Genomic DNA, 19,643 nt, shown 5'->3' with positions numbered 1-19,643 from the left:
AAGGTTGCTCTTGGCAATACAAAGGAAACATCATTATTAATAAGGCAATAAGGCCCTCACTGACAAACACACGCACTCACACACACACACACACACACACACGCACACACACACACACACACACACACAAACACACACACAAACACACACGGATACACACACAGAAGGGAGAGGAGACACCATGTCAGGGAATGGCAGAAACAAGCGTTGGTCTGTCTTCAGCTGGGGCTGCAGTGGTTGCACCATTTGCTCACATGCTGGCAGATGTGCATGCACACACACACACGCACACACACACAGAGAAATAGAGAGAGAAAGAGAGAGAGAGAGAGAGAGAGAGAGACCATCTCTGGACTCATCCACAAGAAAGAGATTTGAGCTGTGGAAGAGCTGAGTTTGCCGCACAGACTCACACACACACACACGCATACACCCTGAACGTCTCAGCCCCCATTGGTTGACGTCTCTCCACCCCACCGCCAGAGTCTCTGAGGGGTCTGCTGCAGCACTCTGCTCCAGGGTCCTGGAAACGCTGGAGTGAGCCTCTTTCCCCCCCCTCTTACTTCTATTTTTGGGCTGCATATAACGAAGGTCCTCAGTCTGCCTCGTTTTCCACAGTTTTTCAGCGTACTGGTTCCCAGCGTGCACCGCCTGCCGCAGCCTCACAGCTCTTTGAGCAGACAGAAACAGCAGCGCGGCCTGCAGCTCACAGAGGCTATATGATACCGCTGAGACAACGAGAATCTGAGCAATAAGCCAGCGAGAAAGGACGCATAAATCGTGCCTCGGCTGAAGGGCCCAGGGGCAGCAGCCCAGTGCTCAGCCAGCCATGTAGGCTGCGGCCGCAGCTAAAAGAATTTGGGAAGGGCCCTTCCTGCAGCCCATCCCCCCCATTCCAAGAAACATGGTTTAACTGAGATCCTCCGAAGCAGAGGAGGTTTCAGAACATCTTCAAATCTGAAGCACTGTGTTACATTTATAAAATCTTTCCAGACTCTTTAGGGACAGAATTTGATTTGGGGGGGGTCCTCCAGTTACCTTGAAACTCAACTAAATCTCCTTTATATAATCCATATTTAAACATTATGATTCACACATTTAATGTGATATTATTTTTTATTTTATCACAGGTTTATTAAAGTGTAACTAATCCCCATCTGAAAGCCCCACCCCTGGCAAACATTGAAAAATTCCAACAAAATGGGTGGAGCCAAAGGACAGCAGAGTGTTTTGAGGAGGGAGTGAATGGGACTGTGATCAGTACGAAATAAGTGTTGTTGTCAACCTATCCACTGAGTGACTCTTTTGTGTGTGTGTGTGTGTGTGTGTGTGTGTGCGTGTGTGTGTGTGTGTGTGTGTGTGTGTGTGTGTGTGTGTGTGTGTGTGGGGACTTTTATGGTGACAACGCTCTGCAGCTTGGCAGCAGGCAGCCTGTCTGTCCTGAGCGAACAGCAACAACAGCCGTTAGCCGCCACTAGCTTCTCCTGCTTCCCCAGCACTGCAGCCAGTCTCATCAGTTCAAAACCATACTTTCAAAAATACTCAGAGCAAAGGAGACACATTCACGTTTGTAAAGCTAAGGTTATCAACATACCTGTCAAGTTTTAGATTCAGAGGAGGAGGGGGGCGGGGGGGGGGGTGCTTATTGGTCCACCTATGACCCCTGCTACATTGTTAAATCTACGTTTTGGGTCATGTTTTTCCTGTATGGATGGAGATCTTCCTAGAGATGTGCTAGTTCCTATAATCTACCAATATTCCACTGTAACTAAATGTGGTTACTCCAAATAAAATGATATATACAAAAGTCATTTGTGTTAGGATAAAAATGAACCTAAAATGAATGTTTCAAAAAGTATCAGAATCAAATGTCTGTGAATAAAATTATGCTTCAAACCAAACCACCGCACTTCCTGATTTTCTGTCTTTTTTTTTTTTTTTGCATGTTTCTCACACTTATGTGTTTCAAACATCAAACCCATTTAAAAATTAGTCAAAGACAAAACAAGTAAACACAAAATGCAGGTTTCAAATAAAGATGTTTGTTACTACGGGAGAAAAAATGTCAGACCTACATGGCCCTTTGTGAAAAAGTGATCGCCTCCCCGGCCCCTGCTGTTCAGACATAATTTAACTGTGGTTTATCACACCCGAGTTCACGTCTGGAGCCACACCCAAGCCTCAGCACTGCCACACCTGTTCTCAATCAAGACATCACTTAAATAAGACCTGCCTGACAAAGTGAAGTACACCAAATCATCCTCAAAACATAATCATCATGCTGAAATGCAAAAAACAAAAAAGATCAGGAAAGAAGGTAATTGGGATCTCTCAGTCTGGAAAGGACTACGAAGCCAATCCTAAAGCTTTGGGGCTCCAGTGAACCATAGTGAGAACTGTTACCCACAAATGACAAAAACATGGAGCAATAGGTGGCTGGTTGGCCAAAATAACCCCCAGAGTACAGAGATGACTCATCTATGAGGTCACTAAAGACCCCACAACAACAACCAAGGAACTGAAGGCCTCACTTGAAGTCAATGATAAAGTCTCCAATATAAGAGACTAGGCAAAAATGAAGCAGAGCTTCAAAAGAAAAACAACTTCTGAATTAAAAGAACATTAAGGCTTGCCTCAACTTTTCCAGAACACTTCTTGATGATCCCCAAGACGTTTAGAAAAACATCTTGTGGTCTGACGGGACAAAACATTAAACTTTTTACATCTGGCGTAAAAAAGTAACACCGCATTTCAGAAAATGAACATCATGTGTCCTCGAGCTGAAACAAACTAGGGTTCTGCAGCAGAACAATGACCCAAAACACACCAGTGATTTCACTTCTGAATGCCTGAATAAAAGCAAAAAGAAGACTTTGGAATGGCCTAGTCTAAGTCTAACCTAAATCCTATTGAGATGCTGTGGCATGACCTCAAGCAAGAGAAAACCTTCCAATATGGCTGAATTAAAACATTTCTACAAAGGTGAGTGAGCCAAGATTCCTCCACAGCTGGAAAAGGCTCCTTGCAAGTCACAGCAAACACTTGATTGCATTTGGTGCTGCTGAGGGTGGCCCAACCAGTTATTAGGTTATGGGGCAATCACTTTTTTTCAAGCAGGGCCATGTAGGTTTTGTTTTGCTTATTTTCCCTCCCTTAATAATAAACACCTTCATATAAAAACTTCATTTTGTGTTTACTTGTGTTGTCTTTGACTAATATCTAAATTAGCCTGATGTTTTGAAACGCTTCAAGTGAAGATATTATGCTTTTAATCCTTACTTTTCTCATGTAGGTTAGTCACTGATGGTCTATATAAAGTAGAACTGAAATGCTTTGGTCTGAATTCCTCATTATTGTAGCTCTACAGACCAATCGTTTACACCGATTCTGAGGCACGTTTCAGAACGACTGGTTTTGCTTTTCAAATGTGGATGAGACGTTCCACTCCACTTTGCTCAGCCATTTTTGTAGTTTGATAGCAACGATACGATTATCTACCAGCAGAGAAACGTTTTACGCCTGAGCTCATTACAGATGTCAATAGCAGAAGACTTGTCCATCCAACTTTACATGATGGAGCCAGAGTCTGAAGCAGAGCAGGAAAATAAAGGCAGCGAACCTGCAGAACCACGCCTTCAAGAAAATCCATCGCAGTGGTGTTATTACACCCTCACTATCCATGCCAACTACCTACAGGAAGAGGCGTAGTTTAACTATAGCGTCCATGCTTGTCAGATACCTGTTAAAATATTAATGCTACCACGATATGAATGAGGCAAACGAAGTCTTGACATAATTAAGGAGTTAGCTAATGGGAGATTCAAGAACGTTAATGAACACATTTGGATTATGTGTTCCCCTCCCCCAAGACAAAAATTGCAAAAACAAAACCAAATAGTTATATTAAAAACATGCAGTACAGTTATATCCTCACGGAGGCAGCTAAAAGCTAGCACACAGCGCTAACAGAAACAGAAGATTCAATTATACTATCAAACTAATGGTCAGGATGTTATTATCAACATGCAAAATTCATGTCTGAACTAAGCTTTGTTGTCATTTTAGCGTTATTAGCAGCCTACTGCTTTGCTGTGTTCCTTGTTTCTATAGAGAGAAGGAACTGACTCTAAATCAAACAAAGTCTTTCATAAAATCCCTCTTGATATTGATAGAGGTTGCTGAAGCACTTGTCCTTAAATGAAAAAAAGAAAACAAAAAATTAACCAGACACTTCGAAGAGGCTCTGATGCCTGGGGGGGGGAGAGGGTGTAAGAAATAGTGTTCGTCAATAAACATTAGAAGCAAACATTTGGACATGTCTACATGAAACTTTGGCATAACTGAACTTGGACTACAAAATTGTTGTAAGAAACAAAAATGGCAGATTCACAAAACTGATTAGTCGGAAGTCATGACCTGGTTTAGCAGTTCCACAGCAAATAGACAAAAAATAAATAAATAAATAAATAAATACCCATTACAGGCAATAGAGAAGAATGAATAGTCTGAAAGATATAACTTAAAAAGAATAAAAATGCATTTACATGGCAGCAGGAGAGAATAAATTGACATTCTCAATGTACACAAAAAATTATTTAAGGGCTACAAAAAGGTGTGTGTGTGTGTGTGTGTGTGTGTGTGTGTGTGTGTGTGGTGCGTGTGTGTGTGTGTGTGTGTGTGTGTGTGTATATACAAAAAAAAAACCCTTCTCACCCTCCGAGGGTGGTCTCTTTCATCCTCTGTGCCTGCACATTTCTGGACTGAGAACTCTGATGTTTGAGTCAGTTATATGTAGGGGGCACCAAACTGACTGTAGCCCAGGGCTCTACATCTTCATAGATTCAGCCCTGGATGTTGTCTTGTTACATTAGTGTTGCTCTAAAACTAGCAAAGTAAGAAAAGAATATAATCTGCAAAGTACGGAAGGTGTTTTGGTTGTTACTTTTTGTGTTGCATTAAAATAACAATAAATAACTAACATTATAAGAACTGCAATGATTAATATGCTATATTAATATTGCAACATTCGGAATCATCACTGCTTTTCTGTTAGGCATAAAACTAACTAGTACATGTTAAACATTTTTTGTTGAATACTTTTTCAACAAAGTCATCGCACAGTAAAAACCTCAAACTGACTCATGTCCCGGTGCAGAAGAAAACAGTAATGGCTAAAACATTTGAATCTCTCAAGTTCTGTTTCTCCCCCAGAAAATGTAATCAGTGTTGCCCGTAAACAATCAGGTTATCTATTGGTCAGCAGACACAAACTGCAGGGGTAATCCTCAGTTCTGAAGTTAAACACTATTCTTCCCACATTCATAAATTAGAGGGAGGTTCCTAATTCTACAATAGCCTATAGGGCTTCAGATTCATGTGGAAACCTGTCAGAGGGAGGAAGCATGTTTATGAATGAACATAGTGCTCCTCTGCCCGAGTTCAGGGAGAAGTCCTTTAAGTAAAGGGATGAGTAAGGGGAGGTGTGCTTGGTGTGGGGAAAGGCACCTGCTGCACTTTCATCACATGTGCATTTTTTGTACGTTTTGTTGCAATTAATACCAAAAAAAAGGGGGGATTTAATCAACTTTAATGCAACAAATGCTGGAGTGGGTCTAAGATCTGTGTCTGTTTGTCACATCTGCTTGCTTGTAAAGTTTTTGTCACTTGAGATGCAACTACACATAATGTATTTGTTTTTTTGATCATTTCTATTACAAACAATGCTTTCTGTATAAATTGGTATACGGCTTATTGATGGCGGTGAATGCCAGCGGGCATTAGAACAGCGAGCGGCCATCTGCCAGCCTAACGAACTAGCAACCCCACCAGCTGCAGTCGCAAAACGCCCTACAAAGCAGGACATGCATGCAGCTTCTGACGTCTGCGGCCACACTGCGCTACAAAGCCCAGAAAAACCCAGGAGCGGAAACAATGAGAACCGAGCTTATAGGCGCCGCATAGGTCCGCAAATTGCAAGTTTTTTTAAGAACAGGCTGCTGTTAAGAGCGCATCAGTTCATTTCGGGTGAGCGGTTCGTGAGATTATTCATTTTTTCACGCTGAAAAAAGCCCACATACATAAAAAGACTCATGCAGGGGCACTTTAATACCCCGACATGGCGACGGCAAGAAAAGGGAGAGAGCTTTTTACTATTTTGGAAACTAGCGCGGACACAGAAAGTAGCACGGAGTGCGACAGCCAAGACGCCCCGCTTAATCTTTCGGCCGATGTGAAGTGGTTTGAAATTCCCAACAGAAAGCCGGACTCGGACGAGGAGGAAGACGAGGAGACGCGGGAGGCGGCGGAGGACGGCGAGGGAGAGAATGGAGTGACGAGCACGGCAGCCGCGGCGGAGACTGCGGACGCGGCCAGCCTGATCGCGGGAGGAGGCTGCAACATTATTCTGGTCACCGGCAGCAACGGGATCAAGCACGACGATGAGGACTACGCGGAGGACTGCTATTATTCCACCTCCACTAACTGCTCCGACACCAACTCTAACGATTCGGATATTGATTTCTCCGATCTGGAGGAGGAGGAGGAGCGCAGGAGCTTTTTCGGCTTTGAGGAGGACCTGGAGGAGGACTGCACGTCTCCAGACTTCTGGGGCGAACCGGACCAGGTGATCGCGATCGAACCGTTCTCCGCCGCCAGTGGCCCTCAGCACTCGCTCGGGGACGAAGCTGACACCCGTGACTATTTCCGGATACTCTTCCCAGATTCTCTTTTTGAACACATGGTAGAACAAACAAACAATTACGCCCTCTATCGGCAGAGAAGGAGTGGGAAATCAGACCCCCACTGGCACCCCACTGATGTTAGAGAGATGAAAGCTTATGTGGGTCTGAATATTCTGATGGGCATCAATCAGCTTCCAGACACTGGCATGTACTGGGCCAGTGACATTTTTATTGGGAATGCGGGTTTTAAAAAAACTATGACGGCCAGACGCTTTGAGAAACTCACCCAGTATCTCCAGCTTTGTGACCGGGACTCTGAGCCTGTGCGTGGGGAGCGTGGATATGACGGCCTTTTTAAGATCAGGCCTCTCCTGGATGTGGTGGAGAACACAATGTGGGATGCATACTCGCCCAACCGCTGCTTGACCATAGATAAGTGCGCCATTGCCACAAAGAGGCGCTTCTCTCCCACCCAGTACATGTCCTCCAAGCCCCTGAGGAAGGGGCTGACAGTATGGATGCTGTGCGACTCCCGCTCAGGCTACTGCCACAGGACGAAAATCTATGTAGGCAAGCCCAGCGATGATGAGGCAGCGGCCTCTTTGGGTTACAGGGTGGTGAGCTCTCTTGTGCGAGGTCTGGAGGGTCAGTACCACCATGTGTTCATGGACAGCTTTTTCACCTCTGTGCCCCTCCTCCAGAGACTGCTGAGGGATGGACTGTACGCCTGCGGGCCCACTCAGGCTGGGCGAAAAGGCTACCCAGAAGTCCTCCGCCCTCGTAACGTGGGAAAGCTGTGTCAAGGGGAATTCTACCAGTGCCAGCGTGGCAACCTGGTTGCTACGGTGACCCGGGATATCAAGATGGTTAGCTGCCTCTCCACCAACTCCACACCTGGGATTGTGGGAATCAGTCCGGGCCGTCAGCAGCTGGACACAGACGGAGAGGGGGAGAGCGACAGCCTGGATGGTTCTAGTTTCTCCTTCGGCGTGCCTCGACCCCTGCCACTGCTGCTGTACCAGGAGAACATGAGGGGGGTGGACCTGTGTGACCAGCTGAGGGAATGCTACCAGGTCGGAAGGCCATGCAAGAAGTGGTGGCGCTATTTCTTGTGGTTTTATGTGAATCTGTGCATCGTCAATGCCTATGTAATACTTAGGGAGACCCGTGGGGGCACACCGCCAGCGGGCTTCAACGGGAAGCAGTTCACCCAGCGCCACTTCCGCGTACGGCTGGCACAGCAGCTGATTGGAGACTACCAGGGGGCGAGGGGCATGGAGCGAGCGGCACGCAAGAGGCACGCAGACTCGCCCATAGAGTATGGACATCGGCTGGAGCGCATGTCGGAGCGCTCTCGGCGATGCAGGAACTGCACAAACAAGGGGCTGCGACATGAAAGTGTGTTTGGCTGCAAGATATGCAACGTCCACCTGTGCAGGGGTGGCTGCTTCTCTGAGTTTCATAAATAATTCTGAACAGATTTTTTTTGTTTGTTTGTTTTTTACAATTCTGTAATCAAACAACTCCTGTCAATGTTTCTTTTTTTTTTTTTTTAAACCATAAAAGAAATGTAATTCCAAAGGTTACCACTACAAGTGCACAGTATAGCCACACACTTTATGTAGAGATAGTTTTAGGTTAGAGGTATTATTGCACGAATTATAGAGAAAATAATTAAAAAAGCTGTAGATTCTTTTAAATAGTTGAATGTTTTTGGCATCTTGCCTTCTGTAACACTGACAAAATTGCCTTGTATCTCTTTTTATACATTTAAATATTGTAAACATTTTATATGGAAAAACAAACAAAACAAAACAAGAAAGCAAATGTTTCTGCACTCATAATAGATCACAAAATGTTTACGATGGGAAGTTTATCTTTCTCTTTTTTCCAAAATAAAGACTTCATTATGATGAACGTAACTGAACCATAATCTCAGTTTTTGTGGTTTTAGGCATGGAAAGCAACACCAAGGTTAATGAGCAAATGAGATTAGACCCTGCAGAGAATCAGATCTTTAATGAATATTCTTAAATACTTTTCGGTTGGGACCTTTAAGGGGACACAGCTTGGAGCAATTAGACAGTAGAAAAAGCCCCTCAGTCTTTCCAGCCAATGGACTAAGAGATTCAGTTTCTCCTTCCAACAGCAGCCATCTGTGGCCCATTTACAACATATCCAAACTTGTGGTACTTGTCGCTGACAAAACTGTGGAAAGGAATAAACACTGTGTTTTTGATACAATAATCTTTGATGGGCACATTAGAGGAAGCACATAGGGTAATGACATTTTAAGTTTGTACATAGTTATTTAAACAAGCACGGGTCGGATCAGAGCTGCTCGATCGGGCCGCAGCCATTGAGAGAGTCTAGTTGAAGATTTTGAACATCTTTTAAGAAGAGCTTGTGAATTTATTCTGCTGCAGGCTGCTAAGGCTGCATGTAGGCAGAGATAGGCCACTTCAGCAGGGCAGACTACCCGTCTCCAGCGTGCCTCTGTCTGAGGTCTCTCTCCTTCTTTAGCAGTCTATCTCTTTATCACTCTCTCTCTCTCTCTCCAGGCTCTACTGTGCCATCCCACACACACACACACACACAAATACACACACGGTCACGCACGCATATCACACAGAGGCACACACATCCTCCCCTCCCTTCCCCTTCACTCCGCTCTCCTGCACTCTCTCTCAGCCGTTCCCCAGCTGGGAGAGGGTTAGTCAACTGGACGCCCATCCCGCTGATCTGCGGGAGCCCCCGTGGGGAGTTGCCATGGCAACCGTGGCCGATGAAGACAGGGAGACGCCTGCAGGCCCACATGGTTGTCATGGCGCTCGTTCTGGCTACGGCAATGGGAGGTGCCAGAGGCCACACCTCCGTGCTCAGCTCTCCAAAAGTACAGAGGGCTGTGGTATGGTGGTGTGTAGTTGCTGCGTGTGTGTTTGTGTGTGTTATAGGAGCCGGCTGGCTCGTAGCCTGCACACCCTGCGCAGAGCCAGAATGGTTACCAGGCAAGCTCGACTACAAGCACAGTCAAGACTACGGCCGCTGCCAAATCTAAGCCAGAGTAATTTTCGAGAGACGTCTTCATGCAGGTGTTGCTGGGGATTAGATGAATCTATCTCAATGTGTCCCTCGTAATACCCAATCAACATCCCCTGCACAAAGACGGATGAGGCAGATTAAGCTACATTTGGGCTATTTATGGTGCAAGTCAAAAGCTTGGATGCTCAAACACACTCAGTTGAGCAGTATGTGATCAAACTTTTAAATTCTAAGAGCGAAACATGTTTATTCCAACAAAACACGGGAGTGCAGTGTTTCCTTTCTATTAGTTTTGTGTGAATCATGGAGTTCTGTCTTGAGCCGACTCCTTCTGTTTCCTGGACACATTATTTCCTGGAGGAACCTCGACCAAGAAATGTGCAGTGCTTTCCGTCTCTGGTCCAGGAAGATCTCAGAGTCTATGTCAAGAACATGGGCTTGGTTTCGCTTACATATTCTGTCAAATCATAAATGTCCCTTTGAGGAACTATTTCTTCTGGTTGCAATATGTGTGCTTACGCAAGGATGATCCTGAAAAAGCTTTACCATCTAAATCTAATCCTAATTTTAGTTTTTTGACTCGCATTCTGTATACAGTTTAACACTGGCATATTTAGTAGCAAATACTAGCCTATACTAACCCATATGGTTTAATTTGAAGGCTAAAAATGTATCAAACATTTCTATTTTTAATTATATAAATGAAAAAGAAAATAATATGTTAAATGTTTTTATCCTTCTTTTACTCAGTTGTCCTTGAACACACCTACATGTGTTCAAACACACATTAGCAGGACTTTGGAGAACTTGACTGAGGAGATAATTCATCCATCCATCCATTTTCTCACACCCTTGTCCCCAGTGGGGTCAGGAGGTGTGATGGTGGCTATCTGCAGCGAAACATTTCAGGTGAGAGGCGGGGTACAACCTGGACAGGTCGCCAGTCCATCACAGGAGAAGATAATTCATCCATTTGATTTAGGTGTATTGGACCAAGGACGCATCCCTGCAGGACGCTGGACATTGAGGACTGGAATTAGAGATTCCTACTTTAGAGAATTTGTGGTTCACATCAGTTCTGTCAGGAGGAATGGATCAGACTTCCAGAAAACTACTGTAACAGCCTTATGGAAGAAAACTCAAAACATTTAACCCAAGTCTGAGGAAATCTATTTCTTCTGATTACTATGGAATTTAGGAAATAGAAACAGTTTTAATAAGTCTGACTGACCTTAAACAAGAGAAGTTTGGTCTGACTTAACTTCAGACAGAGATAAAAACAAACGTGTACATCTTTTTTTTCCAGTGAATGTGCACTTCTATTGTCTAACCAGACACATATACATGTGAAAAACGTAACCTTATCATTTACACTGGTGATATGAATGACAGATCACATAATTTGGAGTTAATTAGATGAACTTAGTAATTTCAGCTCTGGGTGTATTTGTCTATATGCCTCCACATGTCATTTCAAAACAACTGTTTCTATTTCATCTTCTGTTTTATACTTGTAAACAAATAGCTTCGTATGTATGAATAAGTCAGATGACTTAGTCAACTTAATGACTTGAACTGAATGTTCTCAGGAAGTTCAAAGAACACTTGGATCCTTTAAAGACTGAGAAGGTTCTGTATGTGCTGCAGAAAGATGTCATGTTACATTGAGTTTCTAGATAAAAAGTGGGTTTAAGTTAAATAGACACTTTCATGTGTACACCAAACTGAACAAGTGGATTATTTTCCTAAGATGTCCCTTTGTAAAACCTTTCAGATTTTATGATCGGGCAGCTGTGGGTCAGTAGGAAGATACAAGTTGACTATCTTGTAGGCAGAAATTGAGGGTTCAGTTCCAGCCTCTTTTACTGCTTTAAAGAGCCCATAAGCAAGGCAATTAACTCCAATTTGGCTCCCAATCAGTGTCTGAAATTGGATGCTGTGTAAAAGTGTTATAGTTGGTCCATATGAAGCGAATAGGACATGTAAGTTCAAACCATTTCACAAGAAACTATTGGATCTCAATTGCATATTATTCATTTTAATTGTCCTGCTCAGAGGTGAACCTCTGCTTTAGTCTCAATAAGAAACCCATCATTTAACTGGGTTTCTTATTGTCTCGCATTTTGCTCCATCCATCGCCTCATCAACTCTGACCAGCTTCAATATCCCAGCTGTCGAAGAGCATCCCCTCTGCGTGACTCTCCCAACACAATGTTTCTTTATTTAGGCCAAAAAAACAGTTGACGCAACCAAAACATCTCTGATAGCACCATTTTGTTGTGCACCCTATATGGCTTGTGGCAACAATTGTTTTCTTATTGTCACATTTATATAAAGTGCACATTTGTCCTTTCAGTTTCACAGATTCTACGTGAGACTTGGAGATGAATTCCTCCAGAAGTCTATCGTCGACTTCTCTGTCAAAAGAAATCCCAGTGAAGTATATTGATACAGAAATATATTCCAAATATATCTTTTCAAAAATTGCATATTTTGGTTATTTGGATACATTATCCCCGAATCGTTTTTCAATCGGGATTGGATTGTTCTGCACATTTTCCTATTTGAAAATGTGATATTTGATTTTTGACCCAAGCAAAACAGGACTATTTGACATATTTTACCCAGTTTTGTATTTTTGATGTTTAATGTGGGATATACCAGTGATTTATTATAACATACATCAAAACAACAAAACAGCTCTAGATTTCCAACAAAACCATTTAAGTTAAATGGCTGACATCTCCATCTAGTGGACATGCACATATAATGTTGAACAGCATTTCAGGTTTAGACAGCAACAGAAATCATTCTTGTAAGAAATGTAAATGCAGTTACAAAAATATCAACAGCTGTGTACATAGCCATAAACCCTGCATTACAACCTCAGAGCAATGTACGTACACCCTTTTTGTTCTTCTTTTAAACAGGGAGTTTTCTAAACCAGATGGATCTTTTTGGTTTTTGTTGAAGAGGTTTTGGCGAACCCTGGAGGATGACCAGAGGGAGTTTAATTTCTGCGTCTCTCAGCAAGGGGACACCAAGAGTGATCTGTAGAGGACAGAATAATAAAAATAAAAGATTGTATCTTATGAACCCAGGAAAAAATGACAACACCTGGATAACTGACCTATTTAACACTAGCACATGCCTCAGTGAGCAATTGTATTCAAAGAGCTCACATGCAAATCTATTTGAGTGGATGGCAAGATGGAACAGGTTGAGCTGTAATACGAAACGCCTCCCTCGATGAGCCATGAGGCTTCTAACACCCCTCCTCCTTGCTGTCTTTCCCATCATGCAGTGAGTTTCTGGAGCTCTTTTCATGATTCGATTCAAGCACTTAAAAATGTTTAGTTTGCAAAATAAATGAAAACATTAAGCAACAGTATTGATTTCTGAAAACACCAGCCCTCTTATTTCATGTATAGTTCTAAAATTGCATAATAATATCAATAAACTCTCGTGTGAGACAGCTGCCCGAATTCATTATGTCGCAACCATAAATACCTTGATTCTGTACTCCAGATTCATCATGCTGCAGTTGAAGAAGGTGGCGGGAAGGTGTGGAGGGATGATCAATACTTTGGTTACAGTGTGAATGCCCTCAGCTGGAACAGCGTCTCCTATCCCGAACAAGATGTCCTTTGTTTGCACTTTCTTCCTTGAATGGGCCACAAAGGTTAGCTTCTCACACAGGTAGAACTTTGGCGTTACAGAGTGTGCAGAGGCATTGAGTACCTCCACGAAGACTCCCATTGCCTCTCCTACAGTTTTACATTCAAACAGATGTAAAAAAGAAAAAAACATTTTAGAAATAGACACTGAAGGAATATATTTCTGAAGATCAATGAGTTTTGATCATGTTAATGTTTAGCTCAGTTAATATATACTTCTGAGGATATCATAAAGTTCAAGTAGTACGTAGACAAAGAAATCAGCATAAGTAAATCTGGGGAATTAAATGTGGAATTAAATTTGAAAAAAAAAAAGCAATTAAAATCACTTGAATAAATTGTTTCAGTACAACAGATCTTGAAAATAATGGGATGTGGGTTCTTGCGAGCTGTCTGATGCTTAGTTCTTGCCAAAGATTTTTTTTTTTTAATTGAATTTCAGTCAGGCCCTTTTCTCAGTTCATCCTTCCTTCAAAAATATGAACTTTACAAGTGCTGTGCTTGAAGAAAGCCCCCCACCATAATGATTTTACCTCCTAGAATCCATCTTGGCGTGCTGCTTAGTGGGTAACGTGAAATGCCATGTCCTATACGTGTGTGCAGTGAGACTGAAAGAGTTAAATTTTAACCTCATCAATATGTTCTGTTCTTCCTTTGTTTCACTGGGTTTTCTAAATGCTCTGTGTCAATGTTTGAACTTCCGTTGTGCTTTTTCTTCAGCAGTGAAGTCTTGTGTGCTTAGCAAGCATGCAGGTAATGGCGCTCAACACCATTACCTCAATTAATGGTGATAATGGTGCTCAGTTGCCACCATTTATAATGTTCAGAGAATTTGACAGACAATGCGTCTGTCAAATTGTCTGACAATTTACTTGTGAACATTTTAAGATCCTTATTATATCATACCTTGAAGCAAACTATTTAAGAATAACTACTGATGGTTTCCAAACACAAATTTAACTGGTTTTCTTCCTTTTTTTTTCTTTTTCAGCCTTTTCTTGTTAAGTTGTTCAGTGTTTATTTGTTTTGATTTCTTTGTAAGTGTGGATGCTTACTTTCCCTGGTGCCTGTGTGAAATCTACTTACCTTGCTTTAAGCCCATTTTTTCAGAGGTCACATTCATGGTAACCTTCCCAGAGCCACAAAATGAAATCCTGGTTGCATGCTGTTGCTCCTATCAAATCAACACAAACGCGAGAAAATAATCTCAGACTTTCAGATCTTCTTTCAGAGGAAGTGGAAAACAAGGAAATCAAAAATAATTTCTCACCTTCAGCCCAATGATTATCATTTCTGATTTGGAGGCAAAAGGAAACTCAGAGCTGGTTAGAAAGGGAAACTCAGTCTTGGTTTTGTGTACAAGCCAAATTGATTGAGTCAAATGAGCTCGCAAACTATATGTGATCTCACCACATTTGCCTCTATAAGATGAGGGCATGTCTCTGTAAGGGCGGAACCCAAAGATAACATTACTTTCTTATCCAAGTTTCTTACATGCAGCTGAAAGTCAGTTTATATCTGGGAATAACTCATACCTGCTTGGAATCACAAAGCTGAATGGAAAAACATTAATCCCAGCACCCATGATTTCTGAACCTTAAAAGATGGGAATTCACCAAATTATTTTAACGGAAAAAAAAATAAATCTCAGAAAATAAATTACAAAACATACCATCTCCCTTGTTTTTGTCCTGAAGAATTATATGCTCAAAATAGAAGTATTTCTTCTTGTTGCTGCGAAAGATGGAGTTTTGTCCTTGTTCGTACCAAGTCACCTTAGCCTTCCCCTTAGCTCGGACCAAAAAGGTCTGCACTTTGATCTCCTTGGTGGTTACCACGGTTACTTTTCCAGAAAGAACGTCCCCTGGGGAGTAGGTGCCTTGGTCCTTCACTCTGTCATACTCCACTGAGAAATGCTTCACAGTCATGATAGGACGACATCAATACAGTAAATGCTGTGATAAAAGATCTATGCGCTTAAATACGTTCTCCCTGACAGCTGAAACTGAGTTAAAATTAGGATGATGACCTCTCTTTGATAAATAGGGATGCTGGCGTTACTGGAACAGTGGACTACAGTGCAGAATGGGTAACTGTGTCAGAACAGGTCACGTAATCAATCCTGCAGGTGTCCTTTTCACAGAGGTAACTCTAGCCAGGATGGCGACGGCTGCATCAGTTTAAGTGAATATGCAAAGGGACGATGTTTTGCATGTGTGCAAGTTTATGTTTGTCCTAGCAAGAATCAGTCGGTACAAAGAATCAGTTAATAGTAAATCACTTTGTATATTCTGTAGTTACTGTAAACAAAAAGGTGGAGAAAAAAAAAAATCAAAGTTTAAAGATTCAAAAATTACAACTTTTAGTTTATTAAAAGTACATTTGAAACAACACAAATTGCACCAAAGTGCAGTTTAACGAAATATACATTATTCAGCCTATATAGAGTTAGTTATAACAAGTGAAATCAATAAAACTGGGGATCAAAAGGGATCAAATAAAATTAAAATGTAAACAAATATGAGCATAGTATGTTTAAATTGAGGTTAAAGGTTACTTGAATCAAATAGTAGCCTAAAGAGGTCACTTCTGAGAGATGCTAAAATGATGATGTACAATCTTAAAAATGAGAAGTCAAAAGAAAGAGGCCACCACTATTCCCATCTCATCAAATGTTTTCTATCCTGTTTAAAGAAAAACCTGATCCATTGTGTACCACATGCAGACAAAAACAGTCTATCTAAACATCTAAACATAAATATAGGTGGTATTGCCACAGCCCACTCATTATGACTTAAATAAGATACACCTTAACCAAATCGAATCATTCTCATTGCATTTCAAGATCTCAACTGTAGCAGTTGCTAAAAAAGTAAAAGTGTATACGTTAGCCAAACCCAAGCCAAAAGGCTTACTGAAGGCTGATGAAATGAGGGAGACTCCTAAAGGAAGATTTAATTTATAATATCATCAGGATGAAATTCTCTGTTGAGTTGTAGAGTGAAGCTGAGAGACTACAATCAGCTGAAATGGGCATCTTTTATGTCTGTTATTGCAACTACCCTAGTGCTGCTTTTGTCCAATTTATGCTGTTATATTGGATAGAGTAATAGATTATTTTACCCCCAAGTAAGACAAGGATTGGGCTTCATTTCCCTGTCTTTACAGCATTTCTGACTCTGTGATCCAGCTGGATGTAGACACATTTCAAACAGTGCATCAAAAGTTTCAGTGGCTACAAATTGCCTTCAGCATTCAGTGGGAAGAGGAGGTGCACTCTTAGAAAAAAAACGGTAAACTACTGGCAGCTATAGACGCCAGTATTTTACCGTTCTTTTAGAAAACGGTAAACTACTGGCAGACGCCAGAAGTTTACCGTTCTTTCACAGTATCCATACCGTACGTGCATTGACGGTAATTTATTGTCAGGATTAATTAAGGTACAGCTACTGTGCATTTACAGTAAACTTCTGGCGTCTATAGCTGCCAGTATGTTACTGCAAATTTAGAGGATTATTTCTTAGAGTGTGGTCTTCCTGGCTGTGTACATTTCTAGCCCATCACAGAGCCTTTCATGAACATTACATTACATACTTTAGACATTTCTTTAAAAAGAAAACCTTGTGAATTCATATTAAAGTCGCCTGCAGTAGCTGTTGTGTTCTCTAAAGGAAATAATCTCAGTCATGTTTTCTTGGGCTCAGTCATGCAGCAAATTTGTCAAGTTGTGCTGTAGACAACACAGGCACTGACGAGGTTGGAAAAAAACTGCTGCTGGTGTGTCATACAAAAACCATAACATTCCCATTTAAAGGAAGTCTTAAAATCTGAGTTCTTTAAACTCCAAAAGGATAAGAAGGGTACATTGCATATTCTTCATAGGGAGGTGGAGGACCCATTGGTTGTGACATCCAGGCTGGCTGATTTGGACGTCCAGAAGGATTCTCCTCCGATAGCTCAGGTATGATGACAATGGGGAGTTTGACCACTAAGTCTGCCTCACATGTGATTTCTAGATATACCTGGGAGGAAAGAAACAATAAATAGTCCCTTCTTTTCAGCAAGATGTTATACACACATGCACACGCACGCACGCACACACACCCCCCCCCCCCCCCCCCACACACACACACACACACACGCACACACACACACACACATGTTTGTGTTGCTATCTTTGTGGGGACTTTCCATTGACTTCCATTCATTTCTACAGCCTAAACCTGACCTTTACCCTTTTCCTAACCCTAACCATCACATACCTAACCCTAACCCTAACCAAAACTCAATTCATACCTTAGCCCTAACTCTGACTCCTGACCCAAAAACAGGGTTTCCCCTCATGGGGACCAGGCTCCAGTCCCCACAAGGAGCAATTGGTCCCCACAACGTAGTATATGTTAGGAAAATCGTCCCCACAAGGTATTACAAACAAACGCACACACACACACACACACAAGCATATATGTGCTTTTTAGGTTATGCTTGGATGGTCAGTCCTACCATACAGTCCTGTCTTAGACTGGACTGTGTAAACACATAATCTACAAAAAACAACTCTGTCCCACAGGTGAAGCTTACCTTTAATCTGTACTCTAGCTTGATGACGGAGCAGTTCAAAATGGACGGGGAAAGCTCTCGAGGGATGGTGATCTCCTTTATTACCGTTGTTTTGCCAGAGAATGATTCGACTGCATCTGCCTTTTCCTTCAGTATCTCATGTTTCTGAATTTTACTTTGGTGTATGCCAAAGTAGATCTTCTTCTCGTCAAGTACAAACTTAGGTTTGACCGAACGACTTGAGAGATTCTCAATTTCAAGCCGGACCCGGAGGGCCTCACCTGTACAATGAAGAGACATAATCAGCTTCCAGCATCACACACCAAGACAATATCATACAAATATAATTTAAGGCCAAAATGGATTGAACAAGGGGACAAGTAATAGGTTAGAACATATCTTTCATAGTTGAGCATGCTTTTGGAGCAAAGAACACACTAGACATGGTTACTTTAAATTTTATGGTTCTTGTATTAACAAAGAATATGTTCAGTCCCTTTTCCTCTTTTTCCTCTAAGTAAACTCCAGAGCAAAGTATGCATAAATTTGTACTGTTTGAAATATTCCAACGTTGTTTTTACTACAACAGACTCTGTAAATCTTCAAACCCCAGCAATATAAGACAGAGCATAAGGTCTACTGAAGAACTAATTGTGCTTGTAAGTCAGCATGTTCACTTTCACAAACCAGATACTTGCCTTGTTTGTATCCTCTCTGCCTTGTGTGGACGGTCATTGAAACCTTTCCAGAGCCAAGAGCAATGTTTTTGCTCATGCTTCCATGTTGACGGGCCTAAAATGGCATCACATCGTTGTGACTTACATAAATGTTGTTTGTTTTCTATCTCTTAATTCGCTAAAGTGTGACAATTTCTTTTAACAGTTCTTTCTTTCTCACCATAAGTCCTGATACGGATGGTTTGCACACAAATGTGAAGTGAGTTTCAGCTTTTTTTGTCAGCTTCATCGATTGCTTCAGCTCTGCCTTCAACGTATGAACAATTTGACCAAAGACTGAGCAGAAAGATGAAGGTATTTTTCGGCTAAACAAAATATATATATATATATTTAAAAAAAGGATTACAGTCTGACAAGAGATAAAGACATGAACTCTAGAATAAATGAAGGAATCATACCTGTTTGGTACCTTGAAGCTGAAAGGAAAGACATGCCTTCCTTTTTCAATGATGTTCCAGTCTGGAACAGAAAAGGCTTTTGTTTAATCAATATCGTCAACTCTTGTTAAATTAGTGAAAGAAAATTAAATGAACAGTAAATTAAAATCGTGTCACCTTCTTGTTCTCCTTCTTTCAGGATATCCTGTTTGATTTGATAATATTTTATTTTGTCCAGGTGAATTTGATCATCTCTCTCATCCTCCCTGTCTATTATGTTCCCATAGTAATTAACTAAGCGAAGCGAAGCTTTTCCTGTAGCTTTAAAAACAAGCGACTGGATTATTGTTTTCTTCACGGCTTCCAGGATGATCCGTCCATTTATGGTGTCTCCGTTGGTAAAAATGTTCCTTCTGTTGATGGCGTCGTATTCGATCTGAAAGTGTTTGATGGTCATTTTCATCAGTTAGAAGCGCAAACCAAGACGAGGTTGGAACTGTGTGAACCCAACAGTCCTCCTCAGCAGTGTCAATTGTGCTAAAGAACACGCACTGCAGGTGAGCTTGTAAA

The 19,643-nt window shown here is 41.8% G+C and overlaps 2 protein-coding genes across 7 annotated transcripts; both read right to left on the bottom strand.

Moving 5' to 3' along the window:
- Positions 1 to 12,340: 12,340 nt before the first annotated feature.
- Positions 12,341 to 15,603, bottom strand: LOC106921273 (arrestin domain-containing protein 3-like). 3 transcript variants are annotated; one of them, XM_088008926.1, is made up of 8 exons: positions 15,072 to 15,603; positions 14,935 to 14,995; positions 14,670 to 14,841; positions 14,486 to 14,573; positions 13,464 to 13,489; positions 13,233 to 13,382; positions 12,853 to 13,064; positions 12,677 to 12,773 (listed from the first exon to the last, which is right to left on the bottom strand). In XM_088008926.1, the coding sequence occupies exons 1-8, from the start codon at positions 15,325 to 15,327 to the stop codon at positions 12,749 to 12,751; spliced, it is 990 nt and encodes a 329-aa protein (XP_087865052.1). In that variant the 5' UTR covers positions 15,328 to 15,603; the 3' UTR covers positions 12,677 to 12,748. The 3 variants fall into 3 exon arrangements, with proteins under 3 accessions (XP_014848336.2, XP_087865052.1, XP_087865051.1); XM_088008925.1 differs by having other exon boundaries at positions 13,233 to 13,489; XM_014992850.2 differs by lacking the exon at positions 12,853 to 13,064 and having other exon boundaries at positions 12,341 to 12,773; positions 13,233 to 13,489.
- Positions 15,604 to 15,736: 133 nt separating this feature from the next.
- Positions 15,737 to 19,643, bottom strand: LOC106921308 (arrestin domain-containing protein 3-like). 4 transcript variants are annotated; one of them, XM_088008928.1, is made up of 6 exons: positions 19,251 to 19,643; positions 19,095 to 19,170; positions 18,857 to 19,001; positions 18,658 to 18,751; positions 17,981 to 18,240; positions 15,737 to 17,421 (listed from the first exon to the last, which is right to left on the bottom strand). In XM_088008928.1, exons 1-6 carry the CDS (start codon positions 19,534 to 19,536, stop codon positions 17,236 to 17,238), a joined length of 1,047 nt encoding a protein of 348 aa, XP_087865054.1. In that variant the 5' UTR covers positions 19,537 to 19,643; the 3' UTR covers positions 15,737 to 17,235. The 4 variants fall into 4 exon arrangements, with proteins under 4 accessions (XP_087865054.1, XP_014848394.1, XP_087865055.1 ...); XM_014992908.2 differs by having other exon boundaries at positions 19,095 to 19,155; positions 19,251 to 19,638; XM_088008929.1 differs by having other exon boundaries at positions 18,857 to 18,972; positions 19,095 to 19,155; positions 19,251 to 19,389.

The sequence above is a fragment of the Poecilia mexicana genome, unplaced genomic scaffold (assembly GCF_051168715.1).
Source record: "Poecilia mexicana isolate PSO_F unplaced genomic scaffold, ASM5116871v1 scaffold_9, whole genome shotgun sequence".
NCBI classification, from domain to species: domain Eukaryota; kingdom Metazoa; phylum Chordata; class Actinopteri; order Cyprinodontiformes; family Poeciliidae; genus Poecilia; species Poecilia mexicana.
The sequence above is the reverse complement of the archived record's forward strand: the minus strand, read 5'-3'. Positions and strand labels throughout refer to the sequence as shown.

Coding starts and splice junctions, on each gene's coding strand:
- LOC106921273 (XM_088008925.1), bottom strand. CDS start 15,327: ATGACTGTGAAGCATTTCTCAGTGGAGTATGACAGAGTGAAGGACCAA. Junction 14,842..14,934: donor AGCTTTGTGATTCCAAGCAG/GTATGAGTTATT, acceptor CCGCCCTTACAG/AGACATGCCCTCATCTTATA. Junction 13,490..14,485: donor AAAAATGGGCTTAAAGCAAG/GTAAGTAGATTT, acceptor GTAAAACTGTAG/GAGAGGCAATGGGAGTCTTC.
- LOC106921308 (XM_088008928.1), bottom strand. CDS start 19,536: ATGAAAATGACCATCAAACACTTTCAGATCGAATACGACGCCATCAAC. Junction 19,171..19,250: donor GAAAGAAGGAGAACAAGAAG/GTGACACGATTT, acceptor ATTAAACAAAAG/CCTTTTCTGTTCCAGACTGG. Junction 19,002..19,094: donor AGCTTCAAGGTACCAAACAG/GTATGATTCCTT, acceptor TATTTTGTTTAG/CCGAAAAATACCTTCATCTT.